This window comes from Oryzias melastigma, linkage group LG7 (genome assembly GCF_002922805.2).
Source record: "Oryzias melastigma strain HK-1 linkage group LG7, ASM292280v2, whole genome shotgun sequence".
NCBI lineage: Eukaryota > Metazoa > Chordata > Actinopteri > Beloniformes > Adrianichthyidae > Oryzias > Oryzias melastigma.
Genome location: NC_050518.1, coordinates 13,460,527 through 13,487,857, shown reverse-complemented (window position 1 = coordinate 13,487,857; position 27,331 = coordinate 13,460,527). Strand labels below are relative to the sequence as shown.

Here is a 27,331-nt window from a genome sequence, read left to right as displayed (position 1 = left end):
ATCATCCTATGTTTTTTTTCACATCTAAAAAAAAAGTTAACTATAGTTTTGCAGTCATTTATGCACAAAATTTAAAAAAGCGTTATTTGCTTATTCCTGTACAAATCAAGCCAGAATAAGTAAGTATATATTTTTTACTTTATTTGTTTATTCATGCATAAATGAAGTTGGGTATATTTTTATGGCACCTTTCTCAGATAAAAAAGTAAAATCTCATACAACTGTAAGACAAATATGAAGTCACAATAAAAGACAAATTTAGATAAACTAAAAGCTTATCTGAATAAAAACATCTAGACCTGACTTTTAAAACACTTAACAGAGTCAATATATAGTAGTGACAAAGGGATGGCTGTATGGATGTAGTGATTCTTTTTAACGATTCAATTTATATCATAATCTGTTGTTGCAGATTACATTCATAGTAGATATTGGTTCATTTTGAATGATCCGATTCACTGACCTAAAATCGATCTAAGACATCTTCAGCCAAAATTCAACCAGTGTGACTCAGAGATGAACTACTACTGAAAAGTGCAGATTAAGTTTTCCAGATACCTTGTATTTCTTGTAAGACAATTAAGTGTTTATTAAATATGTGTACAAACAAAAAAGTAAACAAGAATCAATAATAAATCCATTTACATTTTAGGTTCCTAAAGTTCAGCCCACTGTTGTTTTTCCACATCAAAATAATAAAAAAACGTATACATTATTAGAAAATTCAGCCATACTGTGGGGTCATGTCTTTGCAAAATTCAGTGTTTCCACACATTGGACTGTAATGATGGATTGACAATTTCTTATGTTATATGTTGATCCGATTGCATTAACAATTTGCCTCAGACAGAATGATCTGGTTGGAATCTAGGAATAGAATTAATTAATTAAGTAACCATTTCACCTCTAGAGGCCATTTCAGAGACGAATCTCTAACACTATCTTTCTAAGCTCCAAAGTTACATGTGGCTCTTTCATCCCTCTTTGTCTTTGAAGAAAAGCAATTTGAACGCACAAAAATGTGTAGTTTGTTTTAAGTTTTAAATTAAGTTTTGTCATTTATATTTTAATAAATAAACAAAATGATGGTTAAAGGTTTAATTCATTTACATGTATTGTTCTTTTACCTTTTTAAAGTTCTACTCCTATGTTGTTTTGACTTTCATGGTAAAAGTAGAACTATGATGAAGTCATAATGATAGAAAATATGTTTTTTTTTCTTGAATTTTTTATTCAAATAAATCTGCTGCAGCAGGAGGATGTTTTATTTTGACAAGAAACTTGTATGTGCTGCCGTTAAAAGTAAAACATGGTTATAATTGTTATAAATAAAGAGTATAACACTGTTCTAATTCATTTATTGAGAATAAATGAAAGCTAGGTTTTATGAATTCTTGGCTTAATGGCCATAGAAATATAAATAAAGTGTATTTTTAAGCAATAAAGTAGACCTTGTCAGTAAGAAACTGGACAAAATGGCTCTTTTTGCATTAATGCTGCAGACCTCAGCTCAGATTTAAATACACTGAAGCTTTTTTACACTGTCAATGTGGAAAAACCTTGATCTTGTTTTAAAATAACCCCTCAGAAGTAGATCAAAGCGCTACAAACATTTGTCTTCACCTCAGGAGGATGTGCCTGCAGCGCTGGAGTTTCTGCAACCTCGCAGCCCTGGGGAGCCAACAAGACACTTACTCCTGGAAACGATATTTCCTGCGCCGCAGTGTCTTGGAGGCCAACATGACCAAAGGTCGGACGGGTAGTTATAAGTGCAAGAGCCTAAGAGGTCATACAGGTGCGCTTCTCCTCTGTCTGTCAGAAATCGCCCTTCGCTGAATTTCATGATCTCACCTCAACTGCTTCTCCTGTCCTTCAGGGAGTGTGGTTGGTCTGGTGTACCTGCACGGGAATTCCAGCCAAAATCCAAAGCTCTGGAATACGGGTGCCACCGTTTGCAGTGCCTCGTCTGATTGTACAGTTAGAGCGTGGAACGTCCAAAATGTCAGTCGAGCATCATTTCATCAATCACTCAGTTGGCTTTTTTTATTGAACCGTAAAGTTTGTGTTTTTCCACTTTTATGAGGTTGTGAATTAAGATTTATCTGTTATTTAAAAAAAAAAAACAATCTCATTTTAAAATGTACATGTCAAACATCGCAACTAATACAAAATAAAAAGTTTAATCAAAAATAAGGTAATTTTGGCACCAAATGATTGGATTCATAAAGGGTTTCTGAGGGGTCTTAAAAAATTTTAAAAGCATTGAATTTATGAATTTGAAAATAATACCTTAAAAAGTCGTGAATGTTGATATCTGAGCCTTAAAAATTGTGCAACTCGAAATGTCTCCATTTCACATTTCATGTCAAAATTCTAATTTTTCAACCACAATTATTTTGATCAGATTATGTGAATAAACAGCGAGAGAGTCATGGTTATGCGCCAATTCACTGACTGTCGGATCAAAAAAAGAAGAGCGGCACAAAAAACAAATAATGATCATAAAATGAGAATAAATTAATAAAATGGGAAATGGATGAGAATGCTGGAGGGATGAGCTGCTATCAGTGTTTTATTGTTTATGACAATTTTATTCTCACTTTTTAAGAATGCACTTCTATTTTAATCATTTGTTTCTACCCACAGCACTTTCTGGATATGCTTTTATTTACAGATAAATACCAAACTAGCAAAGTATTACAGTATGTGTTCATGGACTTTTGTTATTTCCTTGTGTCAGGGTAAGCAGCTGTGGTGCACACCTGTGCAGAATCCTTTGACGGGGATCATCTGTGAGGAGCAGCATCAAGTCGTGATCACATCCGACTCGACTGGCCTGATTCAGACCTGGCAGGGCCAGACGGGTCAGGAGTTAGGTTCCTATTCCACGTCATCTCCACACTGTACGTTGCTGCAGTACAGTAAAAACGACGATTGGTTCTTGACTGTGAGTTGTTTAACAACATTTTAAAAATGATTCAGAAGCATTTTAAGTGACTCTACTTTTTTAAAAATCTTTTAGGTTGGAACTAGTCTGGGATCATTGCAAACTCTGGCTGGCTTTACTTTAACCTCAACATCCAGAGTTGTGGTGTGCGACTCCTTCAGAGTCAACTTGCTTTTAGTCTCACCTGACAAGAAATGGGTTGTGGCTGGAACCAAGGGGAATGGGGATTTGTTTCCAAAGGTATTTTTTTAACAGTTTAAATTTGTCTCTTCAGTTGATAACATCTGCAACAAAGGGGCAGACATTTGCATGTTTTGCGGAAACCAGTCGTTTGGTGTGTTGCCAGGTGATTTCCAGTGAGAGTTTGACCTCTCCCTCTGAAGATGAAGGTCCTCTGTGCCAGTCTCTGCCAGTCACTGAGTGTAAGGGAGCAGTTTTTGTACCGGGTTTGCCTGCCAGGCTGGTCGTCATCCACCATAGTGCCGACCTGACACACAACAACATTCTGACTGTGTTCGATATCAGCATTAAAAAGATGAAGTACTCGTCAGAGATCATTGGTGAGTATATTGCAACTAGGGCTGTGAAAGTTGCCGCGTTAATATTTATTAACACCCTCAGCGTAATAATACTCTGTCGGAAAAAACAAACTTTTTTTTACATTCTGTGATTGAGATTTTATTAAATTAAAGAGAAAATATTCAATTTATTTGTAGTTTTTGGACATTTTTATAAATAAGGCGGAGAACGAACGTCAATTTGACAGCTGTAATGCAGCAGCAATGCACCCGTTCGAAATATTAGAAATCCAACAACGAGAAAACTAGCTTTTATTTTATTTTGGGATGGAGATTGACAGGAATTTTTCCCAATAAGAAGCACCGGCGGTTCTTCGCGAAAGACCCGCCCACTGACGTTACGGAAGGCGAGCAGTTCAGAGTGGACAGATACGCCTCCACCTGTGTAGATTCCAGTCGAGCCGACCTGAAATCCAGCTGGATCAAACCCTAAAAAAATGTTTTATTCTTTTTCACAAACACAATAAAGAAAATTTATGAGGAAAAAAAAAACAGAATTCCAGGAAAAATGTCAAATAGACAGCAGAGCTCTAAGGAGACAAATTCTTATTTTTGGGGGCTGCCTGGTATCTGTAGCCACACAGGCAGACTGAAGCCACATAAGAAAGGTCACATCATTGAGCTGTGAGGTCTGTGATGTTCCCCGATCACTAGAAATATAAGTGGCCCAAAGGAATCTGTGACTCCTGCCTGAATGTTTTTGTATTTTCATTCAAAAATATGTTGATTAGTTTGTTGGCAAATTTTATTATTATTTTTATAAAATGACAACAAAAACTTTCATTCTATGTTGTGTGTGAATACAACATGGACAAATGACTAAATAAAGGTGGTGTCACATAGGTGTGGCTGTGCTGATTAAAATGATATCAAATAAACAAGCAGGTAGTCTTTCAAATTGAACATGCATATGTAAATTCAAAAGTAGACAAAACTGAGTTTTAGGCCCTTAAAAGTTTAAAAAAAACTTTCTAAATGTACAATTTTGCGTGTGATTTCATATAAACCAAAAATAATAATCACGATTAATTTTTTCCAGATTTGTGACTAATTTGTTCACTTTTTTTATCGATTTCCGGCCCTAATTATAAGATAAAGAATGTTTCCTTCCTGACTGTTAAAAAACAATAATTGAGGAAGGTTAAGACACTTTTAGGATCACTTTTGTACAACTTCATTACAGCTTCATTTGAACAATACCCATAAAAAGCACAAATTGTTTTGGTTGCATGCAAAACACTCGCAGAAGATGTTCGATTGGTTCTCCAAACTCAAACTTGTAATGATGCTTTTAATTCCAGTCCAGCAGGTGGAGTCCTTCTCCCTGACGCACGTCCCGTTCTACCCAGAGATCCTCCTAGAGGCCAAGAGCAGTAACTGCATCGTGCTGGCAGCCGATAAGCAGCTGTGGGTGTACTCTCTGAAAGGAGCGCTGCTCACTAGCTTCTCAGATCACATTGAGCCCATCTCCTCTATATGTGTGGTGAGCTGTTTGTCAATAGAGGTGCAGACATTTCTTCTTCTTTTATTGGTTTTGCATTCTCTGTGATTTTTTTCTTTTTATATATCATTGCAGGATAGCTTTCGTGTGGTGACCGCTTCTCAGGGCCTGTCTTTACGAGTGCTGACATGGAGGAACAGCATAGAACATGGGGTGACTCTAGAGAGTCAATTCCACTTGCTGGGAGGCTCTCACACAATGTCCAGGTACTGCATGATGTGACATGTTTGTAACCGTTGATTCATCAGGAGCAACCACGCCTGCACCAATCATTTCAAGGAGATTATTTCCACAAACGTCTCATTTTATATTTTCAGAGGGTTCAGTCATGTGGCCTGTGACTACTCCAGCATCGTGGCCTCAGTTCAAGGGATAGACTACGAAGATGTCCTGAAAGCATACTCCTTCACATCGTGACCACCCCAGCCTCACGGGAAATGTTTCATATGTTTTTTTCATGTTTATGATCGCTGTTAAGTTTGTAAAAAAAAACTCAAATGTTTCTCTTGAATTTGTGGCAAGGCAACTCTTTCTGTGTTCTGACTTAAGGCAACCAATAATCTGCTCTTCAGTGTGTTTCTTTCTAAGGTCAAACAAAATGCAGGCAAGACGATGGTCATAGTCAACTTTAGAAAAGCTTTAACCCACCCTGACACTTTTTGACCAATAAAGAATTGAAAAAGGCACATTTGTTTGTTTCCTGTCTGCAGTGCACCACGTTCACTGAAACAGTTTGATTATATTAAAGAAAATGTGGATCCCTGTGGTTTCTCCTGCTGGATGACCAGAAGCCTCTTGTGTTCCAGCACACAATTCAGAGCTTTAGTCATAGACGGGTACACGAGTCTTCCATCTTCAGAGTCCATGTCCATCTATAAGAAAAGATTTAGAAGTTCACACAAAAAAATCATTGAAAGAACAGAGACTTAAATAGTGATTATTGACATTATTTACCCAAGTGAAAGCCTTGATGACTCGATTCAGGAACGCATCTTCAACTTCCCTTGATATCGTCAGCATCTGAGCCATGCAATTTAGTATGCAGGTTATTGTTTCTCTGGGGGCCTGAGTGAAGACAGGGAAGATGAAAGCTTAAGCAACTAAAAGATGGATTTTGCTCAAGCTGTTAAAACTAAGGCCAAATGCGAATTTTTCCCCTATGGTTTCTCCCTACTCCTCCATTTGAAGGTGTAGGGGTGTCTGAAATAGTTTTTTAATAACTGGCGATACTCAGCCATATTTTGAGAGCTAGCAGCTCTACATTAAAGTAGCTGACTGGTGACTATTGCTAACGTCACTTCGTGTGAGTGAAGTCCAAATTTAAAGACACTTTTTTTCCATGACTCTTCATTTGTAGGGCTAATAGGAATAGGGGCGAATTCGAATTTGGCCTAAATGCCTAGAGAAACATCTGACCTGGTCAAGTGTGTCAAGCAGTGTTTCTGGATCACAATCGGGATTCAGGGTTTTGGCGTCCTGGGCGGAGATGACCGGCTCTTTCAGCTGCTCTAGCCACGCCCACATGAGTCCAGTCAGGACAAAGGGGTCGCGCTCCATGCACAGCCTCTCCCACGCACCGCCTTGGTTCAGCTCTCCCTGGACATATTTCACCACTTACTGTATATCTTTACATCAGACTAAATCAAATCATTGTTTAGTATCTGTTACCTGCCAGGCAAACACTTTGTTTTTGTGCTCCTCCTGCCCCTCTAGAAACAGGTCCACAGCCAGGGCTTGAGCTACCAGCAACCTCCTGCCATCCAGAGACAACTCTGACTGCAGCGTGATGAAGGGAACTTCAGATTGTTCTTCTTTATCTTGGTATTTTGTCCCATTCAGAGCTAGCTCCTCCCTCTTCTCAGCTTTCCACCTGGACAACATGCTACCCTTTTTGGGGGGTTGATTGTTTCCTACCGACTCGCTACGCTGGATTGCTTTCTTCTTTAGCTTCTTGAGCACTATAGTCCCATCGTTTTCCTGGTTCTTGATTTGCCAGAGAGAGCTTGTTGAGCTGTGGGAGACGTCAGATGGGTGGTCTCTCTGACCTTGGCTTGGACACGAGGGGAGCTTTGTCTCTGATTTGGAGAGAGAAGTCAGTGGCTGTGTGAGGAGGTTGAGCTGAGAGCTCAACCTCCTCAGGTCTGACTCACTGTAGCTCAGACTTTTGCGGTGGTAGAAGATGGGCGGCTCGTTGAAGTGCCTCGGTAAGATTGGCGATCCCGGTAACCGTGGCTCCCGTGTATAAAACTCGGGACCCATCTTCTCAATGGCACTCAAAGTCATTTCTATGTCTTGAATGTCGGGGGCCTCCAATATGTCTTCCTCAATCACCTGTCGATTCTCTGCGATGTCAACCAACAGTCTGCACACAAGCTGGACGATCTTTGGAAGATGCCTTAGCTCCTTTCTCTCGTAGCCATGCAGCATGTGTCTCTGGCGGTTTAGGTATTGGGACAAGGTAACTGGGTTGGAACGAGGCTCAGCTTGGGAAAACACAGTCCTCAAAGGGGCGAGGAACTGGACGAACTCTCTGACGCAACGCAACTGACTTCTAGTCTGGATGGAGTTAGGTCTTTTGGCACGCACGTATGAAATAGCCTGATTAGCAGTCATCCTGGTTGCATAGGCCAAGAAACATGCTATTAATACTCCTAAAAGGAGAGAGAGAAAAAGATTTACTTTATGTTACTGCAAATTCATGAAGGTTTAGGATATCTCAATAGCTTTGGAGACCCACTCCAATCATCTTTTGATCTATTGTATAGTTGTTCCCAGTGGTACTTTAATTATTATTAGGATGATTTTAGGCAGAATTGTAATAAGCAGTGTCCTTTTCTAGGAAAAAAGTTTCTGCAGAGCAGCAGGAGTTCATTAGAAATTCATCTCTGAATTGTGGACGGGACTGTTGGTATGGAGTAAGCCTGCTCTCATTTCCCACTATCCCTTTGTTGCACTCGCTTCTGCTAGCTTACAGCCCCAAGCTAACATTACAGATGCTAGAAAAAAAATGGCGAACAATATTAGAAATATCCAGTCGTTCAGTTTTGAGCTAGATGCCAGCTTCGATGAGGAAAACAAAGACGCAAATGGATCTACTTGTCCACAAGTGATGCATCAGAATGGAGCGGAGCAGGACGCTTGTGGCCTGCCGACTTCAGCACCTAGGTTTTTGCTACAAGCTTTATTCGCCACTGCAATATTTTGTACTATTGATTCACAACAATTTGAATAAAGAAATACTCAGAAATGCAATTTTAACCATTTTTTTTACATAATTGCCATCCATCATTAGAAAAACGTCACGAGAACATGTAAAAAAATAATAATAATAATAATTTTCATTGGAGTGGGTCATTAAACCCTCTCTACACATTTTCTCAAAAATCTACCTGTTCTGCCGAGGCCAGCGTGACAGTGGACCGCTACCTTTCCCTCCTGCAGAGCAAAAGCCATCACCTTCACCATGTCCAGCATTCTGGTGAGGTTAGCCACTCCGTAGTCACTCCAGCCGTAATTATAGAAAAAGACTGAAAGCATAACATGGTTTAGTTTTCCATTCGGACCTACTGTCCAATAATCCAGAAGACCTGCCGAAGTACATACTGTTGTTTTCCATAAAGACTTCTGGACGATATGAAAACCCGCTATCTGGCTCTAGAGGCTTTCCACAGCTCGCATGCTCTCCTGCCATCTGTAGGTTGATGATTGATTTGATGCCACTCCTTTCAACAGCAAAAAAGTTTTCATCATTTTTTTCTCAGAAACCCTTAGAAATTTGCTGACCGAGAAATAAAAGTGTGCATACCTTTTGAACTGATCAATGATGTCATACTTTTCAATAATTTCCGTTGACGGTCTGGACATGGCAAGAAGATGCTCCGTGATCCTGTAACCATAGTAACAGAGTTATGATGTTAAATTCAAGCTTGTGACAAGTCAGTGAGGTAAAATGATTTGAAAAATTAAACAGAAGGAATGATGGGTACCAGGAGGAGTAGAGGCCTTTTATGGCCTGTTGGTCTTCTCTCCAGTAAGCAGGGTTATCGTATTTGCAGTCTTCACCTCCACACCCCATTGAGCACTGCATGTGTCCAGGGATGACGTATCGTATAGCTTCTCCTACAATCGTGTATTTTGCTCTGGGAGCTTTTACTGTTGGTTTTTTGTGGAAACAGGAGAAGAAGAAATTGAATCCTTAAGTAGCTCAATTTCAAAATGGTAATTGGTCTTACAGTGAGGAAATTTCTCCCACTTAAAAATATTAAAGAGGCCCGTAATTTTCATCATAGGTATACCTCAACTATGAGAGACAAAATGAGAAAAAATGATAATGAAAGTCTCTCTCCACCTGGGGCTCCCCACAAGATCTCCCCCCATGGGGTCAAAATGATCACAAGAACGGTGGGCAAAAATCCCAGAATCACACTGGGGTCTGAGTGTATGACCTGCAGAGAGCTGGTACCAAAGTAACAAAGGCTACCATCTGGATGATCCAGAAGAGGATTGAGAGAATGTCCTATGGTCATATGAAACCAAAATAGAACTTTTTGGTAAGAGAGTTCCAAAGAACACCATACCTAGTGTAAAGCATGGGGTGGAAGTACCATGCTTTGGGGCTGTTTTTCAGCAAAGGAACCAACGGAAAGGAAAGAATGAATGGGGCCATGTACCCCCAGATTCTGAGTGAAAACCTTCCATCAGCAAGGACATTGAAGATGAACAACAATCCTAAACACACTGTCCGCGTAATGACGGAGGGGCTTCATAAGAAGCATTTCAAGGTCCTGGAGTGATCTAGCCAGTCACCTGATCTCAACCCCATAGAAAACCTTTGGAGCTCCTAAAACATCACTGCTCTAGAGGAGATCTGCATGGAGGAATGCCAGCAACAGTTTGTGAAAACCTTGTGAAGACTTACAGAAATTGTTTGAATGCTGTCATTGCCATCAAAGAGTATATAACAAAGTATTGAGTTGAACTTTTTTTATTGACCAAATACTTTTTTGCACCATAATTTATAAATAAAATCTTATTTATAAAAAAAATCAGAAATGTGATTTTCTGGATTTTTTTACCCCTAATTTTATCTTTAATAGTTGAGGTATACCTAAGGCCTCTTTCATCTTTTAAGTGGGAGGACTTGCACTATTGATGGCTGACCAAATACTTTTACGCCCTACTGTATAAAGTCCTTTACTTCCTTCTTACAAAGCCACACACACATTCACACACCAATGGCTGCTCCACTGCCTAACAATGGCGCTAACTTATAACCACCAGGAGCAATGTGTGGGGTTCAGTGTCCTGCCCAAGCACACTTCAACACATGGGCAGATGTGGCGGGAACTGAACTTGTGATTTTCCAATCGGAAGTTGACCACTTTACCTTCTTCACCACGGCCATCCCATAAGCATAGAAGTATAGTTCTATAAATAAAGCTAAAAAAAAGCTCAAAGACTCAAAATAATTAAGTTTTTAATGAATTAATTCTTAAAATAAACTATTTTATTTGTCATTTGAGGTTTCTATCCATATTTAGACACTTAGAAAAGAACATTTCACACACACAACCAAGTAGCTGTAAAGTCGCAATGAAGTAGGTTAAACTGTTTCGGTTAAATAGTTAAGATCATCAGTTGTGTGAACTGACTTGGACGTGTTTAATCCTCGGTTGGCACTAAAGGTTCGTCATGAGGGCCTTATAGTAAAAATAGCACTTATCCTCCATATTTGAAACGTATTTTATATAGATGCATGTCGTCCTTTAGTCAGTAAAAGGATATTTATTTAGAGATCTGGGTTTTTAATTTTTTTTACTTACTGTATTCCATCAGAGTTCCACCTCCTATCTTTACATGAAATGCCATATGGACTCAGACTGAGCGTCATATCAGAGACTGGAAACACAAAGGTTAAAAATGAAACATATGCGTACTGTGGCTTTCTTTAAACCTGAAATAAATACAGGACAAGTCTTAAATTTAAAAGAAAAAAAATCAAAAATAAGCAACCAGTGTCTAAAAGTATGATACTTGGCTGATTATATTGCAAAAAGACAAAAGAAACACAGAGTATCAAATTATCCTTTAAAACAGTCAAATACAACCTAGTTATCTTGAAAGGAAATACAATCTAACACAACATAAAAATCAGTTAAAGTAAAAAAATAAAATAAATTAAAAAAAAAGGGGGGGGGGGGTACCTCTGGTACCATAAATGAGTAGCTGACCACTTCCGTGTGGTGAAAAGCTCCAGTTGAAAGTATTTCTCTTTTTCCTTTGAGGAGAATCAATCCCTTCGGCCTTCCTGCTGCGACGTGTGTCCGGTTATCTTCCTGGAACGAGGTAAAGGAGCATGAATCCTTACTCCTTCCTCAAAGGCCATCTGTGAAACATCAAATCAGTGTCTTCAGAGAGAGCAAAAAAGATTCTGTGAGCAGTTCTAACACTCCGCAGGTTATTCCTGACTCCTCCCAGATTAGACGACTAATCTTATTAAGAACAAGTATAAAACAGAATACTCGCACCTCAACAAAAACGTCTAGCAGCAGTAATCTTCTTATTTACATGTTGTACATTTATTAGCATGTGTCCAGCCTGTTTTATAAGATATTATTCTTCATGTCAAATAGTGGATGAGTGCATAATAGGTCCTGATTTATTTAGATTTGTCACAGCATTAAAGAATACCTAAAAATAAATGCTTTAGGAGACGTTTCATGCAAGTGTTTGCTGCCTTTTTGATGTCAGAACATTGAGTCCATCCTGTTCTTCAAACCTCTGTGACATAGCAGGTCTATGAAATCTTATTGGCTTACATTCTGCTTCAGGAAAGCTGGTTAGCTTCAGGTCAACCAGCAGAGATCAGTTTATGACGTTGGAGAGACCTTCAAGTCTTCTTGTCTGATCCAAAGTCACAACTCTGCCAGTTTTGGTTCATTTTAGCAGAAAAAATATTCAACATTTTCTAATTATTCATGTACATTAATGTTCTGTTTGTTTAGAATTACTATTATCCATATAGTATCAAAATGCGTTTACAAGAACGATTGAATGCTGATTTTGATGCTTTGGTTGAATGTAAATTGGTAAAAAGCAGTATATGCAAACATCCACATTTAAGTTTGTAAGTAATATTTTTAAATATTTTATCAAAAAAGATAGAAAATCATTAATTTATTTCATTGTATTCCTTCTTGAGGGTCATCCTCAATTAAACACACAGCAAAACAAGGACATAAAAACAATTTTCTACCAGTGTGATATGTTGAACCATGTTTTTACAGTAGAAGAAATTCATCATTTTAATTGACAAGCCTTAATTTTCCAAAATACTTTAAAAAAAATCGGGTAATAATTGGGAATGGAACTTGTCCAGATATACAGTACGTACATATTCGTGTGATTTGGCAGTATGGGAGTTTTGGACCAAGAAAAGAACCGTTAGCACGTTTCAAATCTTCAGATGTCCTTTGTCGTCATAATCTCCAGGACGTCTGATTATCTTGTTTAGTTACCATCGTCGCTATCTGATTTCTTGTTTCTGTTCGTCACTGAGTTGGATCTTGATCCTTTACTATCATGTTTTGGATTTAGGATTTTTGCTTTCGCAATTTGATCTTGCTGACATCAGGCTTTATTTTGTGACATACATCCAAAAAGAGCGCAAAAGATTGAATTTTTGGATTCTAGTCTTAAACGATGAATGTAATTTCCATAGAAAAATCTAAAGTCTGGAAGAGTTTGAATGCAATGAACAGAAAATTCAAGTTATCTGTGTTATCTTCTCTTCTGCCTTATATTATCTTTACATGTGGCATTAAACATTAAGAAAATGTAAAAAGGATTCCTTAAAAAATTCAATATATTGTAATTATAAACTACAGATTTTACATGTTTTCCCCCTTACTTCTTGGTTGCACTGCACAAGTTAACATACTACTATTTTTAAATAAATTAACAAGTTTTTTTTGTCTTAAATGGACAAAAAACCCTTATAACTCTTGATTTGGGGTAATTGGTGTGTTTTTACGAAGGATCAATAATTTAAATAGCACAAAATTAATATAATGAATGCCATTCCACATGGTTGTTTTCCCTAAAGTCAGCTTCTATCCGCGTTTTGTATTTTGTTTTAGCCGCCTTAATGTTTCTATTCAGATCAGATCTAGTTGTTCTGTAGACTTCCTAGTCTCCTGATCTAAGTGTTGAGTCCCTAGTATGAAGTGGTAAAAGAGGATGAATTGAGGAGGATTTTGTTATTAAATTAGGGCTTTTGGTTGGGGAATATCTTGACCTGCTTTTGCTTTTTTTTCTGGTGTTACATTTTCTATGCAAAAATTCATATAAAAAAGTACTGAAGATGTGTAAAGGTCAATGTTTGTCTCTTCAAAAAGTTCCCAAGTGGTGTTCTCAAAATAGACCTGTAAAGATTGTGTAGCGTCCTCAGTCTTGTACTGAGGCTTAGACCAACAGATAGGAAGTGTATAGGCTGGTGTTAAAAACAGCAAAAGAGGGTCTGAGTGTCTAAGGTGAGAAGAAGAAGGGGATTTATAGGCTCAAGGGACGTTGGTGTATACCTGGTTTAGTGTCTTCTCCCTTCTTTTTTTTAAAGTTCACCTTCTTTTAAAATCTGGGAAGTACTGTCTTTAAGTTGGTGTGATTAAAGTCTCCAGCCACAATCCAGAAAGTCCTCTGGATGTTTGTTCTGCTGTTTGATGCTCTTGTGTAGTTTGTTAACCTCATTAGAACTTGGGTGTAGAAAAGGGTCTACACCCAAGGGTTTTTAACAGCAGTGTTTCTCAATGACAGTAACATCTGTACACCAACAACTGTGGATATATATGCAGATATCTTTTTTGTCTTACCAGAGTCTGATGTGCAGTCTGCCCGGCTGATGGAGTACCCAGGAAGTTCAACGGCTTGATTCGGAATGTTTTGTTTCAACCGGGTTTCTGTTAAGTTTGCAGCTGCTCATATGGTTGCTAACATCACACAGTTTCATTTCATCCTATTGATGATCATAGAGCAGGCGTTGGAAAGAAAAAGGCTTGGTCCTTTTGGTTTGTGTGAATCCCTGGCTAACATTGTCCTAATGCCAGCTGGTTTTCCAATTTTCCTGCGTCTAATATAATATAATATAATATAATATAATATAATATAATATATGTAACCAGGTCAAGTGAGCTCCACTTAAGTAAAATATGTAATGCCTGGAGGGGCCAGTAAGTGGCGCTGTTGTTTTACTTGAGACAAAACTCACGAGCCAGCAAGTCGTCACGGGCGGGAGAATAACACAGTATGGCAGCCTGACGGTCCTGGCTCGTCACATGCGCGTTGATAAGGGAAAGTGCTTCATGATCGAAGAAATAAGCAGAAGTGAGCTGCGCTTTTGAGGTGAAAGAACTGAGAGTAAGTGGCGTTCTAGAGAGATAAGAAGCTTCATAACGGCGAGTCGTAGGGCACCGAAGTAAGCTGTTGCTGTGTATGGGAAAGGCTCTAGCTAGCCAGGCTAACAGAGTGTTCTGGAAGGCTACGGAGCTGCAGGACGGCGTGAGTTGTTTTCCTTTTTTTTTTGCCATACACATCTGTTCCGGGATTGTTGATTTTCATTTCTGTTTACCCAATGTATAATTTTACAATGCATGTTCTGCGCAGAGGGGAGACAACATTTTCTGAGTTGATCGTTGGTGAGACCGTGCCAGTAGGAGCCGGTCCTTTGTCGTCATTTTCTGTGAGTTTCAGTTTCTGAATGTTGTTACAAAATGTGTAAGCCTAATACTGGGAACATGTAAATGATCGATGACTTCTATTCTATTTTATTATAGATTGAGACCACTGCTGTTGTCTTGTTGGGATTATTTTCTTTTCTTTTTAAATTCATCCAAGATTTTATGTTTGCTATACCACCAAATTAAACCCAAATTAATGCTGTTCCCTTTCTCTGGAATAGTCGGGAAATAAAATACCCACATTATTTTGGAGCCGCTTGTGTCTGACCAGTTATTCTACACCTGGCTACATATAATATAATATAATATAATATAATATAATATAATATAATATAATATAATATAATATAATATAATATAATATATTATTAGGTTTCGAGTATTCCCTTTTCAGATATTAGGAAGTGGTGGATGAATAAAATTAGCCACAAGACGAAGTAAAACTGCAAAAATATTGCTTCTTTCTGTATTTAATACAGAAAATAAAAAACTGAAATGTTATGTGATATAAAACTCCGCCAGATGGCAGCAGAAATGCGTCAGGCAAAAGTTACTGGGTCTGTCTGTTGCTTCTATGTCTATGACAACAAACATTTGGTAGGAAGATTTCCGCGCTCCACATGTGCAAGTTCAAACGTCTTATGGGAAATGGAGTTCCAGTTTATGGTAGCGAATGGGTGCTGCCTCACGTTTTAACCATTAATAGACTACATTTCCCAGCAAGCACTGCTGGTACGCAAAGGCGTCTTCACCGCTGATATTCACTCAGTTCAAACCATTCAAACAAGCCATTAGACCGACCGGAACATACCTTTTGTCACCTTCAAAATAAAACAAATTGCTTCGTTTATTTGAAAAATACCTGGTAAATTCGGAATGTTGCAATATTTTAAAAACTTTTTCAACTTTATTGTTATAAATAATGTAAAAACCTATAACATATTGAACTATATATGTACAAAACTAAAACATGTTGACACATTGGACTTTTATTTTGAAAGTGTGAATCAGAACAAGTATTTTGTCTTGGCAGTTGGTGCTCTGGCTCCGGCGCTATCGATCCGAGAAGCCGGGGCAGCCGAGCAGTGCGCAGACCGCAGCGATGGAGCATCACTGAAGAGCTTTCAGTGAAGTCTGCAGATGAAGATAATTCATCTGAGTCATCTACATGACCAAAGAAGCGCGAGCGGCCACGCGAACAGCACAGGCGTCATAACCATGCAATTTAAGTACAGGCGAATTTGAAGCGAACGCGTCTTCTTCAAGGTTACACCGCTTGAAGACACGCCAGCATCTTCCTCGTCTCAGGTCAACCGGCGCACGTTAGTGGGATCGTCACCGGTACGAATCATGTCCGTGGAGGAGCAAAGCTACACCGACGCGGCGCTGCTGCTGGAGGCCGGCCCGGAGTGGCTGCGGGCGGAGATCGAGCGTCTCTCCCGGGAGCTGACCGAGACCACCAACGAGAAGATCCAGGCTGCGGAGTACGGGCTGGTGGTGCTGGAGGAGAAGCAGCAGCTGAAACAACAGTACGACGACCTGGAGATTGAGTATGATGCCGTCCGACAGGAGCTGGACCAAGTCAAAGAGGTATGATGGCATTATATGCAACAATTAATGACATTTATTTGTCATATAATGACACATTTTTAACATATTTGTGACATAGGCTAACATGATATGTTGAATTTCTATTCAAATCTATTGCACATTAATTCCCCATTCCACAAGGTCAGAAACGCACGTCTTGGAAGGAAGACGCCCACCCTCTCCATGCATCCTTTAATTATTACCACAGCTGACAGGAGAAACATTTTTTTACCCACTCGCACACAAATGTGCTCAGAAATTACCACATTTTCCAAATATTCATCTGTTATGTTTCCATTTATACGTTTAATGTCTCAAATATTTGTTGGAAATGGGCTTTTACGCATTGCCTTTTGGGTAAATGAGTTCATGCCGGCAGTGGAAACAAGATTCTCCAGTTCAGCTGCAAAGGGCGGGAGTCGGTTTGAATTTTGAACCTTCCCTCCCATAAGACCAGAGCAGTTACAACCCTTCTATAAATGAAAAGAATGCTGAGTGTGATGGTTAAAATGGGCAGTAATCAGACAAAGGATGTGTCTGTGTCTCTGAACAATCCTCCTGCTTATTCTCCAATGTTGAGTCATGCACTTTTCAGTTTTCTTTTCTAGAAAAGCAGCTCTGTTCTGTGACTTAAATGAGAGGAGTATGACTTTTAGAATGACGTTAAACTGCAGCTTCTCTGCCTACAAGCGGTCATAGTCAGTCCCAAACGCCCCCCTTTCCTCCCCACAAAACAACCACATTCCAGCTTTAACACATGCTTGATGGTTGCTCACATCCTTCTTTGATGGATGAGTTCCCCCCATGTCTTTTCACTGGGAAAAACAACCTATCTGATGAGAAAAGTTGACTTCATTGTCCCCGATATGGGCTTTGCCAAAAAAAAAAAAAAACTCCTTCCTTGAGTTTTTGAGATGTCTTGTTGTTTTCCAGCCTTTTTTCCCCTTGACTCCATCTTCCTGTCCTCTCTCTTGTGGTAGCTAGATGGGGGCGGTTGGTGGGTGGATGGGGGCGTTTGTTTGGGCTGTCTCAGCAACCGCCGCTTGATTTTTCTTTTCTTTTTCCCCCATGTACTCTCTTGGCACAAAGCTACAACTGTCACAAAGGAATGACAGCCAAGAAATGGTGAATAGATGGAACCAGTTGGAAGGGATGCAAACTAGTAACCATGGCAACAAATTAAAGGCAGACTAAACAAACCAATAGTGCTGTTGGAATTTTTTTTTTTTTTTTGTATAGAAAAAGGAAAAAAAAAAGTAGAATTGGGTTGTTTGTGCTATCTTGGGGTCCAGATGACCCTAGCCTTACATTGATGTGTTATCCATCCCATGACAAATGTGGATGAAGGTGAACAGGATTTTATGCCTGCCTCGGACACCAGTGAAAATCAAAAATCATTAAAAATAAAAAGTTCAGCGCACTGTCTTGTGGGGTCCAGATGACCCAACTACCAACGTCAACCTACCTAAGATAGCTTAAGAGTTACGAAAAATCTTTGAGCATTTCTGGGTTTTTCATACCATCTTTAAAGACCCACTCCCCTCATCTTTTGATGTCTTATAAAAGCGTTCTCAGTGGTCTTTTTAATCACGATTATGTCATTTTTTGCCAAAAATGAAAAAATTCAGTAGCGTTTTCTCAAATACAGTTTCTGCAAAGCAGCAGTAAGTCATTAGAAATTTCTTTGCCTATGAGTTGTGAGCTGGACCGTTGGTGTGGAGCAGTGCCGCCCCCCTTCCCCTCTGCGTTGCTGAAAGCTTCCTGTTTACATGCTTTCCCGCTAGCTTACAGCCCCTCACCCCTAATCTAAAATTACTGGTGCAACAAAAATGTCGAAGCAATACTTTGAGCCAAATACCACCTCAGACGGAGAAGACATACATGGATCTAGTTGTGTACAAGTGGATGCATGAGAATGGAAGACAGCAGGGTATTTTCTATGTTACAAATAAGTTCCTTTTTAAGTTCCTTTTTTTTTATCTGCCCCTGATTTAGAACAATTTGAATAAAGAAATACTTGGAAATTCTATTTTAAGCTCTATCATCAGCAAAATGCGACAAGAACATGTTAAAAACACGAAAATCTCAATTTTCATCTGAGTGGTTCTTCAACATCAAGCTTATAAATCTTGTATTGGTGTTCAGATGGCAACAACTTGGAATTTTAGTTGTCTGTATTGTACAGCCCACTTGCCTCTGGAGCTTTAGGCTTTCCTTTTTGCTGTGGGTTTGCTTGTAACACCATGCTGAAAGCTTTTTCCTAAGCTAAAACAAAAGCACACATAGTTTTGTCTTCAGTGAGGTAGGTGTAAATGTCACAGTGTCATGTACACAGACACAGTGTTTACACTGACTGCAGCGGTGTTTGGATTTTCCGGCTCTTCTGAAGGACTTAGACAGACTATAATAGATTGTCTGGGAGATTTACTGAGCTAGAAAACACACAAGCCCCTCTATTAAATCTAAACCTTTTTTCTCTTGTGTTGGCATAAACACATTGAATAGAAAATAAATAAGTACCCATTCAGACAGGAAATTAGTATCTGTCTTGATTTTGGTCCACCCCTTAAACAGTTATTACTGTTTAAAAAGGGCAAATTTCTTCTGATCGGGCCAGCTCTCACCTCCACATCCATGCTTGGAAATGGCACGTACACTCATAACTCTCCATCACCACCCTCCCAACACTGCCGAGGGAGATGGGGGAATTCTGTGGACTGCTGTTGCTTAGTAACAGCCCTACTATGTGACTTGATTTGAACAGCCATTCCTTGGCAGGTGCTGGTGTTGGAGTATGTTTGTAGGTGAGTGCTGCAGGATAAGCAAAGACTTAGCTTGTATCCACATGACACTTGGCTTAGAGCATCCAGGCATTGGCTAATTTTACCCACACAGCACATTTTACTATCATAATGTATTTTATGGGCGTGCCTTTTTTCTTCATTAATGCTGATCACTTTAGAATTTAAGAGTGGGAGTCACATTTAAACTCACCCTTTGTGTTCTGATTTTCCTGAACACACATTCTATGATTGTGCTACATAACCTCATATGTCCTTTAAGGGTTGAAGATCAAGCTGTTTTTAATACAAATCTTGATACAACTATGTTCTGCCAAAGGGACCTTGGCATGTCAGGCTGGTGATTAAACTATGACTCAGCTGCGAAGACTTTGACCCAGTTATCACAGAGACCAATTTCAGCCACAAGTTAAGTAGCTCATTGCAGTAATGCTTGCTAGCCTGTAAGCATGTGGAAGTGTTCTACTTGCTGCTAATCGTAAGGCATGTTATAAAAAAAGCATTTCCGATAATTTCATCTGCCACACCCAGCAGCTGATAGCACATGTTTAAGAGACAAACAGGTTGCATGACCTTGAAAGTTTCCGGCATCGCTCTGTTAATTACCAGCCCCTTATGGTCTTATCTTCACATCATGAAATGATTCTGGTCTTCCCGCTAAAGGCATAATGTCTATTCCATGTTCTAAAAGTCTTAGTTTCCATGATACTTGGTGTGTTTTATGGTTCTCTTACTAGTTTTAGTTATAGTCTCGAGCCTCTCGATCTTAAGGGTTTTAGAGCATCCAGTCTTTATTTGTACAAAAAGGTTCCCTCTCATATTGTAAAGTCCTGGAAATCTGTTTTACCCATGAAAGGTCCTTTGCCCCCTTCTGAGTTTGAGCTTCACTTCTGAGTGTCAAATATGCGGGAGGAGAAAGCATATGTGAAGTATGAGAGAGGTTTTCTATTCAGATATCTTTAAAAGATGGCTATTTTTGGTCTCTAAAGCCTCGTTTCCACTGAGCGGTACGGTACAGTATGGTCCGGTTTAGAATGGACCAGGAAATTTAGGTGAGCATTTCCAGTCAAAGTAGGATCGTCATGGTACATGCGGCGGGATGCTAACATCAACAACAACAATGGACATCATCCAGCAGCTCATTTTTTTTCCCGCTTGGTTTTTGGTTCTTCATATATAAAAAACATTTAATTTAGGATTGTGGGCGGAGAAGAGCAATATAGCTGCTTTCTTTTGTCATAATGACCAATTTCAATGCTTGCTCCACACAACCGTACCGCTCAGTAGAAATGAGGCATAAATGTCTCCTAAAGATATATATTTTTTATGTTTTAGCTAAAGTGATTTGGTCTAAAGCGGAGCTCTGTCTGTCATCTCATTTGGGTTCTTGGTGATTGGATGTCAGAAGAAAAAGGAAATATCTGGTGTTTTTATAGAGTCATTGTCTTTTTTTCAGCGTTTTTCTCCACCCTTGCATTATTTTCACCTTGCTTATTGTTGACTTTACAGTATTATTTCTTCTGTTTTGGTCCAGTAATTTTGCCCACGGTTTATTTGGCCAAATAGCAAGGCTGCAGTTAAGAGGTAATCTTTTCTAAATGACACTAAAAAAGTCCCAAATCCTTTACCCTGTGGGCATAAGAGGATGAATCCCAGCCGCTGTGTGCAGGGCTTATGGAGGTTTGGGAGTCTGCCAGGCCCAGTCACACTTATTAGCAGCTCTCATAGAGGGGGACAGGTTCTTGATTTTTTTGGAGTGACACTGAAAAAGCATGTGCGAAAAAAAAAAAAAAAGTCTCAAACGGTCTAGTTTTTTAGCTCACTGCTGCAGATTCCAAGGCAAGCAGAGGATCCTCCTTTCCAACATTCCTTAAAATCTTTAATCTGAACCATATTTATGTTGCTGTAGATTTAAACATAAATTCTGAAAATACATTTATGTTTTCTTTTTTTCCAAAAAAACCATCCAGACTATCATCCATGTTCTTCTCCTTTGTGATGATAAAATCCTGCTGTGTAGTGTATGTGATCCAGTGGTAATCCAGAATGATTTTAAAAGCTTTTTTTTCTTAACTGATGAGCTAAACACCATCAACACCCTTCTACAGTTCAAAGAGAGGTCACGTCTACGCTGAGGCATTAGTGGATAGATGTTTGAATCAGCTTTCAGACTTCAGTGGAGGCATTGTTTGGGTTTGCCTTGGATGATCTTTGAGCTTCACATGGAATAATGGCATGTTTTTCTGGTTTAAATTACAGGCGAGATCACTGATGGGTTAAGTCCTTGAGGGGTTTTCAGAAAGCTTTGGTTTCATGTGTTTGCTTGTAGGCGTATTCCTGTATGAAACTACAACAGTTTCTCCAAATAGAAGCTTTTTGTCTTTTTTTTGTCAACCGCTAATATAGACAAAAGCTATTTTTGTCAAAGATTGCAGAAGCACTTAAAGGAGTCGGAAGTGTATCTAAACCTCGTAACAGCCAACTGATCGTGAATCTGCTGTGGTTAGTAAGCCAATTACTCAGAACTACAACCAGATCAGGCAGACGTCCAGGCTAAAAGTAAAGGATGAGGTCACAGTGTGGACTGTAGGCGTCTGATACTGCAACATGGCTCATTTAAGAAAAGCCTACTTCCTAGTTTTACTTCTCTAATATAAGTATCAACTATAAAGGGGTTCAAGCTTTTCGAGATGGAGTGGGACAGCATACGACCATGTTGCATGTAGGTGTGGAAATGGAACACAAATGTGACTTCTCTTAAGTAGTCACTTACTTGATTTTCTAGTTTTTACATTTTGTTTGTTTTTATTGCACTAGGAGTGTGTATTGGCTAGTCTGGCAATACGACATGTATCGCGATACAAGTCATGATATGATACATATCCCGATATATCATAAGACGGTACCAGACAATATTCCACTATTTTTTATTATGACGTAAGAATTCTATCAATATTAATACATTTGTCACAAATTTAATTTGTAAAATACATTTTATTTAAAAATCAGAAGAACACTAAGCACTGCAACTGTATCTCATAAGCACGTTACTTTTACTCACGCAAAATCATGGTGCTTTTCTTTTGGTAATTTAAGAAACATGTAAGTGAAAAAGAACTTTTAAATAATAATCAAATATCACCTTTGCAGTATTTTTTTTCCAATTTTATTTTTTTCCCCAAGAATGCAAATAATATTCAGGCTTAAGGTCTACCATTGTACATCATTGCTTTTTTGTTTAACAGAAGAAAAAAAATGAAGAAAAAAAATCATACACATACATTAAAAAAAAAGAGTAAACAAAACAAAAAAAAATACTTGGCAATATTTTAAATCGATACAATTATCACCAATTGTAGTATTGCGATATTTCACTGCAACAATATTTTCTTTCACCTCTACTACACACCAACAAAATATTCCAAATAAACCTTTATTATTTAGTAGTTTCTCTACACGTTTTCCTTGGATACTAAGTTGCACCTCGTGTCAGTTTTCTCTCCTGTAACACTAGCTTGCTTCTCTAGCTTTTAGTAACTGAAGATGCCGTCTTACAAACAGCGTCACTCTATTTTTTCTTGTTTCATTCCTGTTATTGTCAAAATGAAATTTAATTTTTTTTTTTTTTTAATCTTAAACGGAAGAACTCCTGCTGAGTCTCTATCATATCTCTTTTTCCTTCTATTGAATGAAGTGAGAGATGGCCTTCCTTCCCCCCTCAGCTCTGCATCCTGTTTGGATGTGAGGAGCCTTGTCTATGGGGGATAGGAAGTGGATGAGATATTGGTCTGTGTAGGTCCGGATATCTTTTAATGGATCGGAGGAAGTGACCACATGTGTTTCATAAGCTAAGTGAACTTTACTAAAAATGTACAACTCAGGAAAGTTGGATATGAATATTTTTCAGATGGATTTAGTTGAGTTTGAGCGTCAAAATGGGTATGATTTTTTTTTGGGGGGGGATAAAATATAGATACTCCTTAATGAACAAATGAGAAACACTAAACTTAAATCTGGCATACTATACGTGTTTTTAACCCCACCCTTAAAGATGTAAACGGATGCAGTTTAAGATTGCTTGCAGAGTTCTTTAAGATCCTTCCTCATGCTGGTTATCCAATGATGTGCAGCTTAATGCCTCTTATCTGTCTCTAACCAGGAGTCATGTTCTCAAAAGAATATTACACTTTTAATAGGTCGTGGATTCAAACACAAACAAACCCACTTTCTAAGGCTTGTCCCTTTTGCCCTAAGGGTCCTATTTGTCTCAATACCACCATGCAATCAGAGAACAACAGTACGTCTACATTCTTCATGTCCGCTACGTGCAACTTCCCTCCCTTCCCCCTCGGCTCCACGCCGTCCCAGGCCCCCTTTTGTAAATAGGCTAGTGGGACTCAGTCCCCTGAGTGGCAGGGCGAGTTCCGCGGAGCCCACGCTTTGAATCAGTTAAGGATTTCTGCTAAGAACAGCTGAGAGAATAAATGAAGGGGAATGAGTGATATGAGGCTGTACAGCAGTAAGAACATCAAAATTTAAGATTTACAAAAAAGAAAATGTAATTGGATTAGAGCCAGACTCTCAGGGGTCCTTCAGAAATGTGCTAATCAAAAAGAAGAAAGGAAATTGGTTCTAAAGGAGGGGCGCTGGGCAGTGCATGAACTTCCTGTGGGAACCGGCTTGCCTGTTTCAGACTGGAAAACAACAGGGATTCCCCTTTCAGCTGATCAAATGAGTGTAAATTACAGCTTAGGTTTTCTTTTTGGTGTATTCGTGGTCTTTAAAATGATTTGTATCTCCACTAAATGTTATGTGATTGGTACTAAACAAAGTTTTCCAGTTTTAACTGAAGGAAACAACAGGCGACTTAACTGCCTAGTTTGTTTTTTCCCATGTAAGTGTGCTTTTGTAAGAGTTAATGCTGACCCGACAAGTGTAAGAATACAAGTAATATCGGTTTAAAGTAAGACGTGATTTTCTGTGAACAGGCAAGTAGTTGTGCATGAGTTGTTGGAGTTTATTTACACACAATGAATCCTGTCTGTTCAGACTGGCAGTGAGTTTTCTTAAATCCTGCTTTGTCTTTTACAAACAAACAGGACCTGAAATGAAAGACTTGCCGGGTTTACCTACACTAATAATGGGAAAGTACAAACCTGTAGTCCCAGACAGAGAATAATTACTCATACTTGCAAGGGAGGTCATTATTCTCCGTCTGACCAGGAGTAAAGGGTAGAACACCCCCATAGGTTCCTCTGGGCTTTGAGTTATGAATGTGGTCAGATGACTGTTGGAATAATTGTTTTTTTCTTTTACATTACTTGGTGAAATAGATTAAATATAATATTCAAATATGTTATTAAATTTGCTAAATGAAATTGGAAAAGCCCTTTAAGTTTGTAATATCCTCCTCCATTTTGATGGTGTTTTACCTTAACCTATTGAAATTGTCTATTTGTGTGACAGGTGAAAAGAAATCCATTCATGCCTAGTGATTTCCTATTGGAAGGCTTAGTAGTAATCTTTGTTTCTTTTACTGTTTTTTTTTTCCTTTCAGTTCCTACATATTGACATAAACTTGTCTCTCCAAGTCTATATGTCTACATGTATATCTGCAAATCCCATTACAACATGTTATAATTTGATTTAAGTATCATCCTTTTTTTTACTTAAATCTCATATCATTTTAAAAAATACTGTAATTTTCTTTAGCCTCCCAAAGTTTGGTTTATAAAGTGCCTGTAAGATAAATTATTGTTATTTTGTTTGATGTGTTTGCTGTTGATGCTTGTTTTAACTATAATAATAGACCTACATTAATAGGCAGTCTCAGAAATCGCATACATTTTCATAAGTAGCATGTTATTTCTGGACTTAGAGAAATGATAAGATGTGTAGACTTTGGATTTATAGTTTGTTGTTAGCGATAAAGCGTCAGTTATGACATGTTGAGATCTAGGGTTATTATAATGGTAGTGATTCTGTTTCTCTTTCTTATTATTTATTTTTCTTCCTTACGGTTTTGGTCACGTAAAATCTCAATCACACTTTCAGCAATTTCTTCAATCTTGGTATCAAAGTGTTCAGCTCATTAAGGACATCAATTATTGCTTGTATTTTTGGTATTTGTAAACTTCTTTGTTTTTACAATTTTATGCAATTCATGCACTTGCTTTAGCCCCATTGAAATGAATGGGATTTTTTTTATTTCTGGAATTTATGCAAATTACACAATTAAAAACATTCAGCATGTCCAGGAAATTAATGCTTGTACTTTTGGTATTGTTAAATTTCATGCAAATTTTGAAATATTCCGCAATTTCTTATGATTTTATGCAATTTTGCATTTTTTTTCCCATGCAATTTGTCAAAAAATTTTTTGCACTTTATTACCAATGCAGTATTGGTATCAAAACGTTTAGCATGTTTAGCAATAGGCTAATTTGGCATCTCCTGAGGTTTTGGGCTACTTCGGAATTCATACCTTTACGCATTTTAAATTTTTACAGATTTTAAAAACAAATCTCAATTTAAAATTCTTCAAATTCTTTGTGACTTAATGCAATATCTGCAACTTTAAGTCCTTTTGCAATTTATTAGTACGCAAATAGCTTTAGCAATTTCAGCAAATCCCTTCAGCAATCACAGTAAATTTCTCCAGCAATAAGCATTCAAACTAGCATTATTGCAGGTAATGCAGTTTTTCTAGTTTACTTTGAATTTTGCTCAAAGTTGATGATAATCATACTTTTAACTGGGAGATTATGGTCCACTGAGGTACATGTTAATCCAGGAGTCTATATGTTCATATAAATGTCTGTCAATCGTGTCTCCTTTATTCAAAGCATGCAAATATATGTAATAATGTATATGTAAAGCCTTTTGTTCATGCCAAGCTGCTCTCCATGTTTGCCAATAATGTTTGCAACAGCAGGCTGCTCAGCTGTGGAAATCCTATTCAGTGGCCCCACAGGGAGCAGTGTCTTCTGGGAAATAGTCTAAAACCTTGCAGCGAAAAAGTCTCATTGTGATTCTCTGATTGTTGGAGAATAGAGAACTGATAAGACGAAAAATAAAAATCAATGCAATACTCTTTCTTTTACCTTTAAATTTGAATTGAACTGCTGTGAGACGAGTGTAGTCATCATGTTAGCAAATCTTGTCCCGTAGAAAGGTGGGGAGTGATTTAAGGCTGGTGGTGGATGAAGAGGCAAAGCGTGGTGCGCTTGCTGAGCTCTGCAACAGCCATCTGTGTCAGTGGCACCCTTTACTTTGCCTCAGCTGACCGCCTCTCACTCTGTCACTGTAATTGGCCTAGTAACCATAACGACGCCTTTTTCCCTGGGGTGCAGACGCGTGGATCTGGGAGATCTCAACCAGGCACACTGCCAGACAGAAATGGGAACCAGAAGGCTGATTACCGGCAAACACAGATATGGCCCGTTTTTGAATTGCAAATGTCTGAGGTTGTAAATGTGTGGAGTGTGTGGTGCTATAGCACACTTCAGCGACGTGAACAATGATGGAGAACCCAGATCGGGGCTTAGGTGCCAGTCTGGATTTGCTGAAGAAACAACCCTATTGAACTTCTGATCTCCCGCGGGATCGCTGTACTGTAGCAGATCCAGCAGCTGAATAATAGACCCAACAACAGAGCAACCAGCTGCTTCCTTGAGATTACTTGGTGCTTAGATAAAAATGCTGAGAAAAAGAAGAAAAGATCAACCTCGCGAGGTGTACCTCTCCAATCATACAACAAAACAACTCCAGGTTTCATATTGCAAAAAACTACTTCTTAACTAAACAAAAAATTGGCAAACATTGTTGTTAGAAGAATATAGATTGATAATATTACCTTTCTTAATGAGTCCTTGCCTTAATTATTGTTATGCTGAAGGTTCTGAAAAAATGCTGACTCTCTAGTTTGCTGTGAGGACTATTTTTATACTGTAATAACAAAGAAGCCGGTTCTGGAAACTCCCACAACAGAGTCTCAAGCCTGGGATGGATGATAAACCGACAGTCTTTCTTCTTTTGCAGGTGTTCACCTTTGAAGAGTCACGTTTTTTAAACATTTGGGCATTTTAATTGCAAAATGACTTTGATCTGACCAAAGGCAGACTTCAAAAAGAAATTCTAAACCTTGACTTATAATTACTGGCTTTTTTTTTTTTTTTTTTTGA

The 27,331-nt window shown here is 38.6% G+C and overlaps 3 protein-coding genes and 1 long non-coding RNA gene across 7 annotated transcripts in view; 3 read left to right on the top strand and 1 right to left on the bottom strand.

Annotated features, from left to right (window-relative positions):
* The window catches only part of fbxw12 (F-box and WD repeat domain containing 12), a 6,202-nt gene extending 492 nt beyond the window's left edge, over nt 1-5,710 (top strand). Inside the window, exons 3-10 of the mRNA XM_024293471.2 lie at nt 1,629-1,795; nt 1,877-2,001; nt 2,741-2,947; nt 3,023-3,187; nt 3,294-3,507; nt 4,827-5,008; nt 5,102-5,232; nt 5,344-5,710. Coding sequence (XP_024149239.1) covers nt 1,629-1,795; nt 1,877-2,001; nt 2,741-2,947; nt 3,023-3,187; nt 3,294-3,507; nt 4,827-5,008; nt 5,102-5,232; nt 5,344-5,443 — 1,291 coding nt within the window. The 3' untranslated portion in view covers nt 5,444-5,710. The remainder of the gene's footprint in view (nt 1-1,628; nt 1,796-1,876; nt 2,002-2,740; nt 2,948-3,022; nt 3,188-3,293; nt 3,508-4,826; nt 5,009-5,101; nt 5,233-5,343) is intronic.
* A 4-nt stretch (nt 5,711-5,714) lies between these two features.
* On the bottom strand, nt 5,715-14,006 carry ptpdc1b (protein tyrosine phosphatase domain containing 1b). Of its 3 annotated transcripts, none has more exons than XM_024293468.2 (11): nt 13,894-14,006; nt 11,230-11,411; nt 10,849-10,924; nt 9,013-9,178; nt 8,832-8,912; nt 8,630-8,748; nt 8,416-8,553; nt 6,695-7,677; nt 6,443-6,622; nt 5,981-6,091; nt 5,715-5,898 (listed from the first exon to the last, which is right to left on the bottom strand). In XM_024293468.2, the coding sequence occupies exons 3-11, from the start codon at nt 10,892-10,894 to the stop codon at nt 5,764-5,766; spliced, it is 1,959 nt and encodes a 652-aa protein (XP_024149236.1). In that variant the 5' UTR covers nt 10,895-10,924; nt 11,230-11,411; nt 13,894-14,006; the 3' UTR covers nt 5,715-5,763. The 3 variants fall into 3 exon arrangements, with proteins under 3 accessions (XP_024149236.1, XP_024149238.1, XP_024149237.1); XM_024293470.2 differs by having other exon boundaries at nt 11,257-11,411; XM_024293469.2 differs by having other exon boundaries at nt 11,230-11,361; nt 13,894-13,943.
* Nucleotides 14,007-14,176: 170 nt separating this feature from the next.
* LOC112159428 lies at nt 14,177-15,009 on the top strand. Its single transcript, XR_002921490.2, has 2 exons — nt 14,177-14,759; nt 14,854-15,009. It is a non-coding gene; the product is annotated as an uncharacterized LOC112159428 (long non-coding RNA).
* A 779-nt stretch (nt 15,010-15,788) lies between these two features.
* The window catches only part of LOC112159025 (protein bicaudal D homolog 2), a 39,613-nt gene continuing 28,070 nt past the window's right edge, over nt 15,789-27,331 (top strand). For both annotated transcript variants that reach the window (XM_036212790.1, XM_024292814.2), the window contains exon 1: nt 15,789-16,347. In XM_036212790.1, coding sequence (XP_036068683.1) covers nt 16,108-16,347 — 240 coding nt within the window. In that variant the 5' untranslated portion in view covers nt 15,789-16,107. The remainder of the gene's footprint in view (nt 16,348-27,331) is intronic.

Bases quoted from the DNA above. Each gene is read 5' to 3' on its own strand.
- ptpdc1b (XM_024293468.2), bottom strand. From the start codon at position 10,894: ATGGCATTTCATGTAAAGATAGGAGGTGGAACTCTGATGGAATACA. The intron at 9,179-10,848 runs GTAAGTAAAAAA...AAAAACCAACAG, and splicing joins TGGAACTCTGATGGAATACA to TAAAAGCTCCCAGAGCAAAA. The intron at 6,092-6,442 runs GTCAGATGTTTC...GTCTTCACTCAG, and splicing joins TGCTTGACACACTTGACCAG to GCCCCCAGAGAAACAATAAC.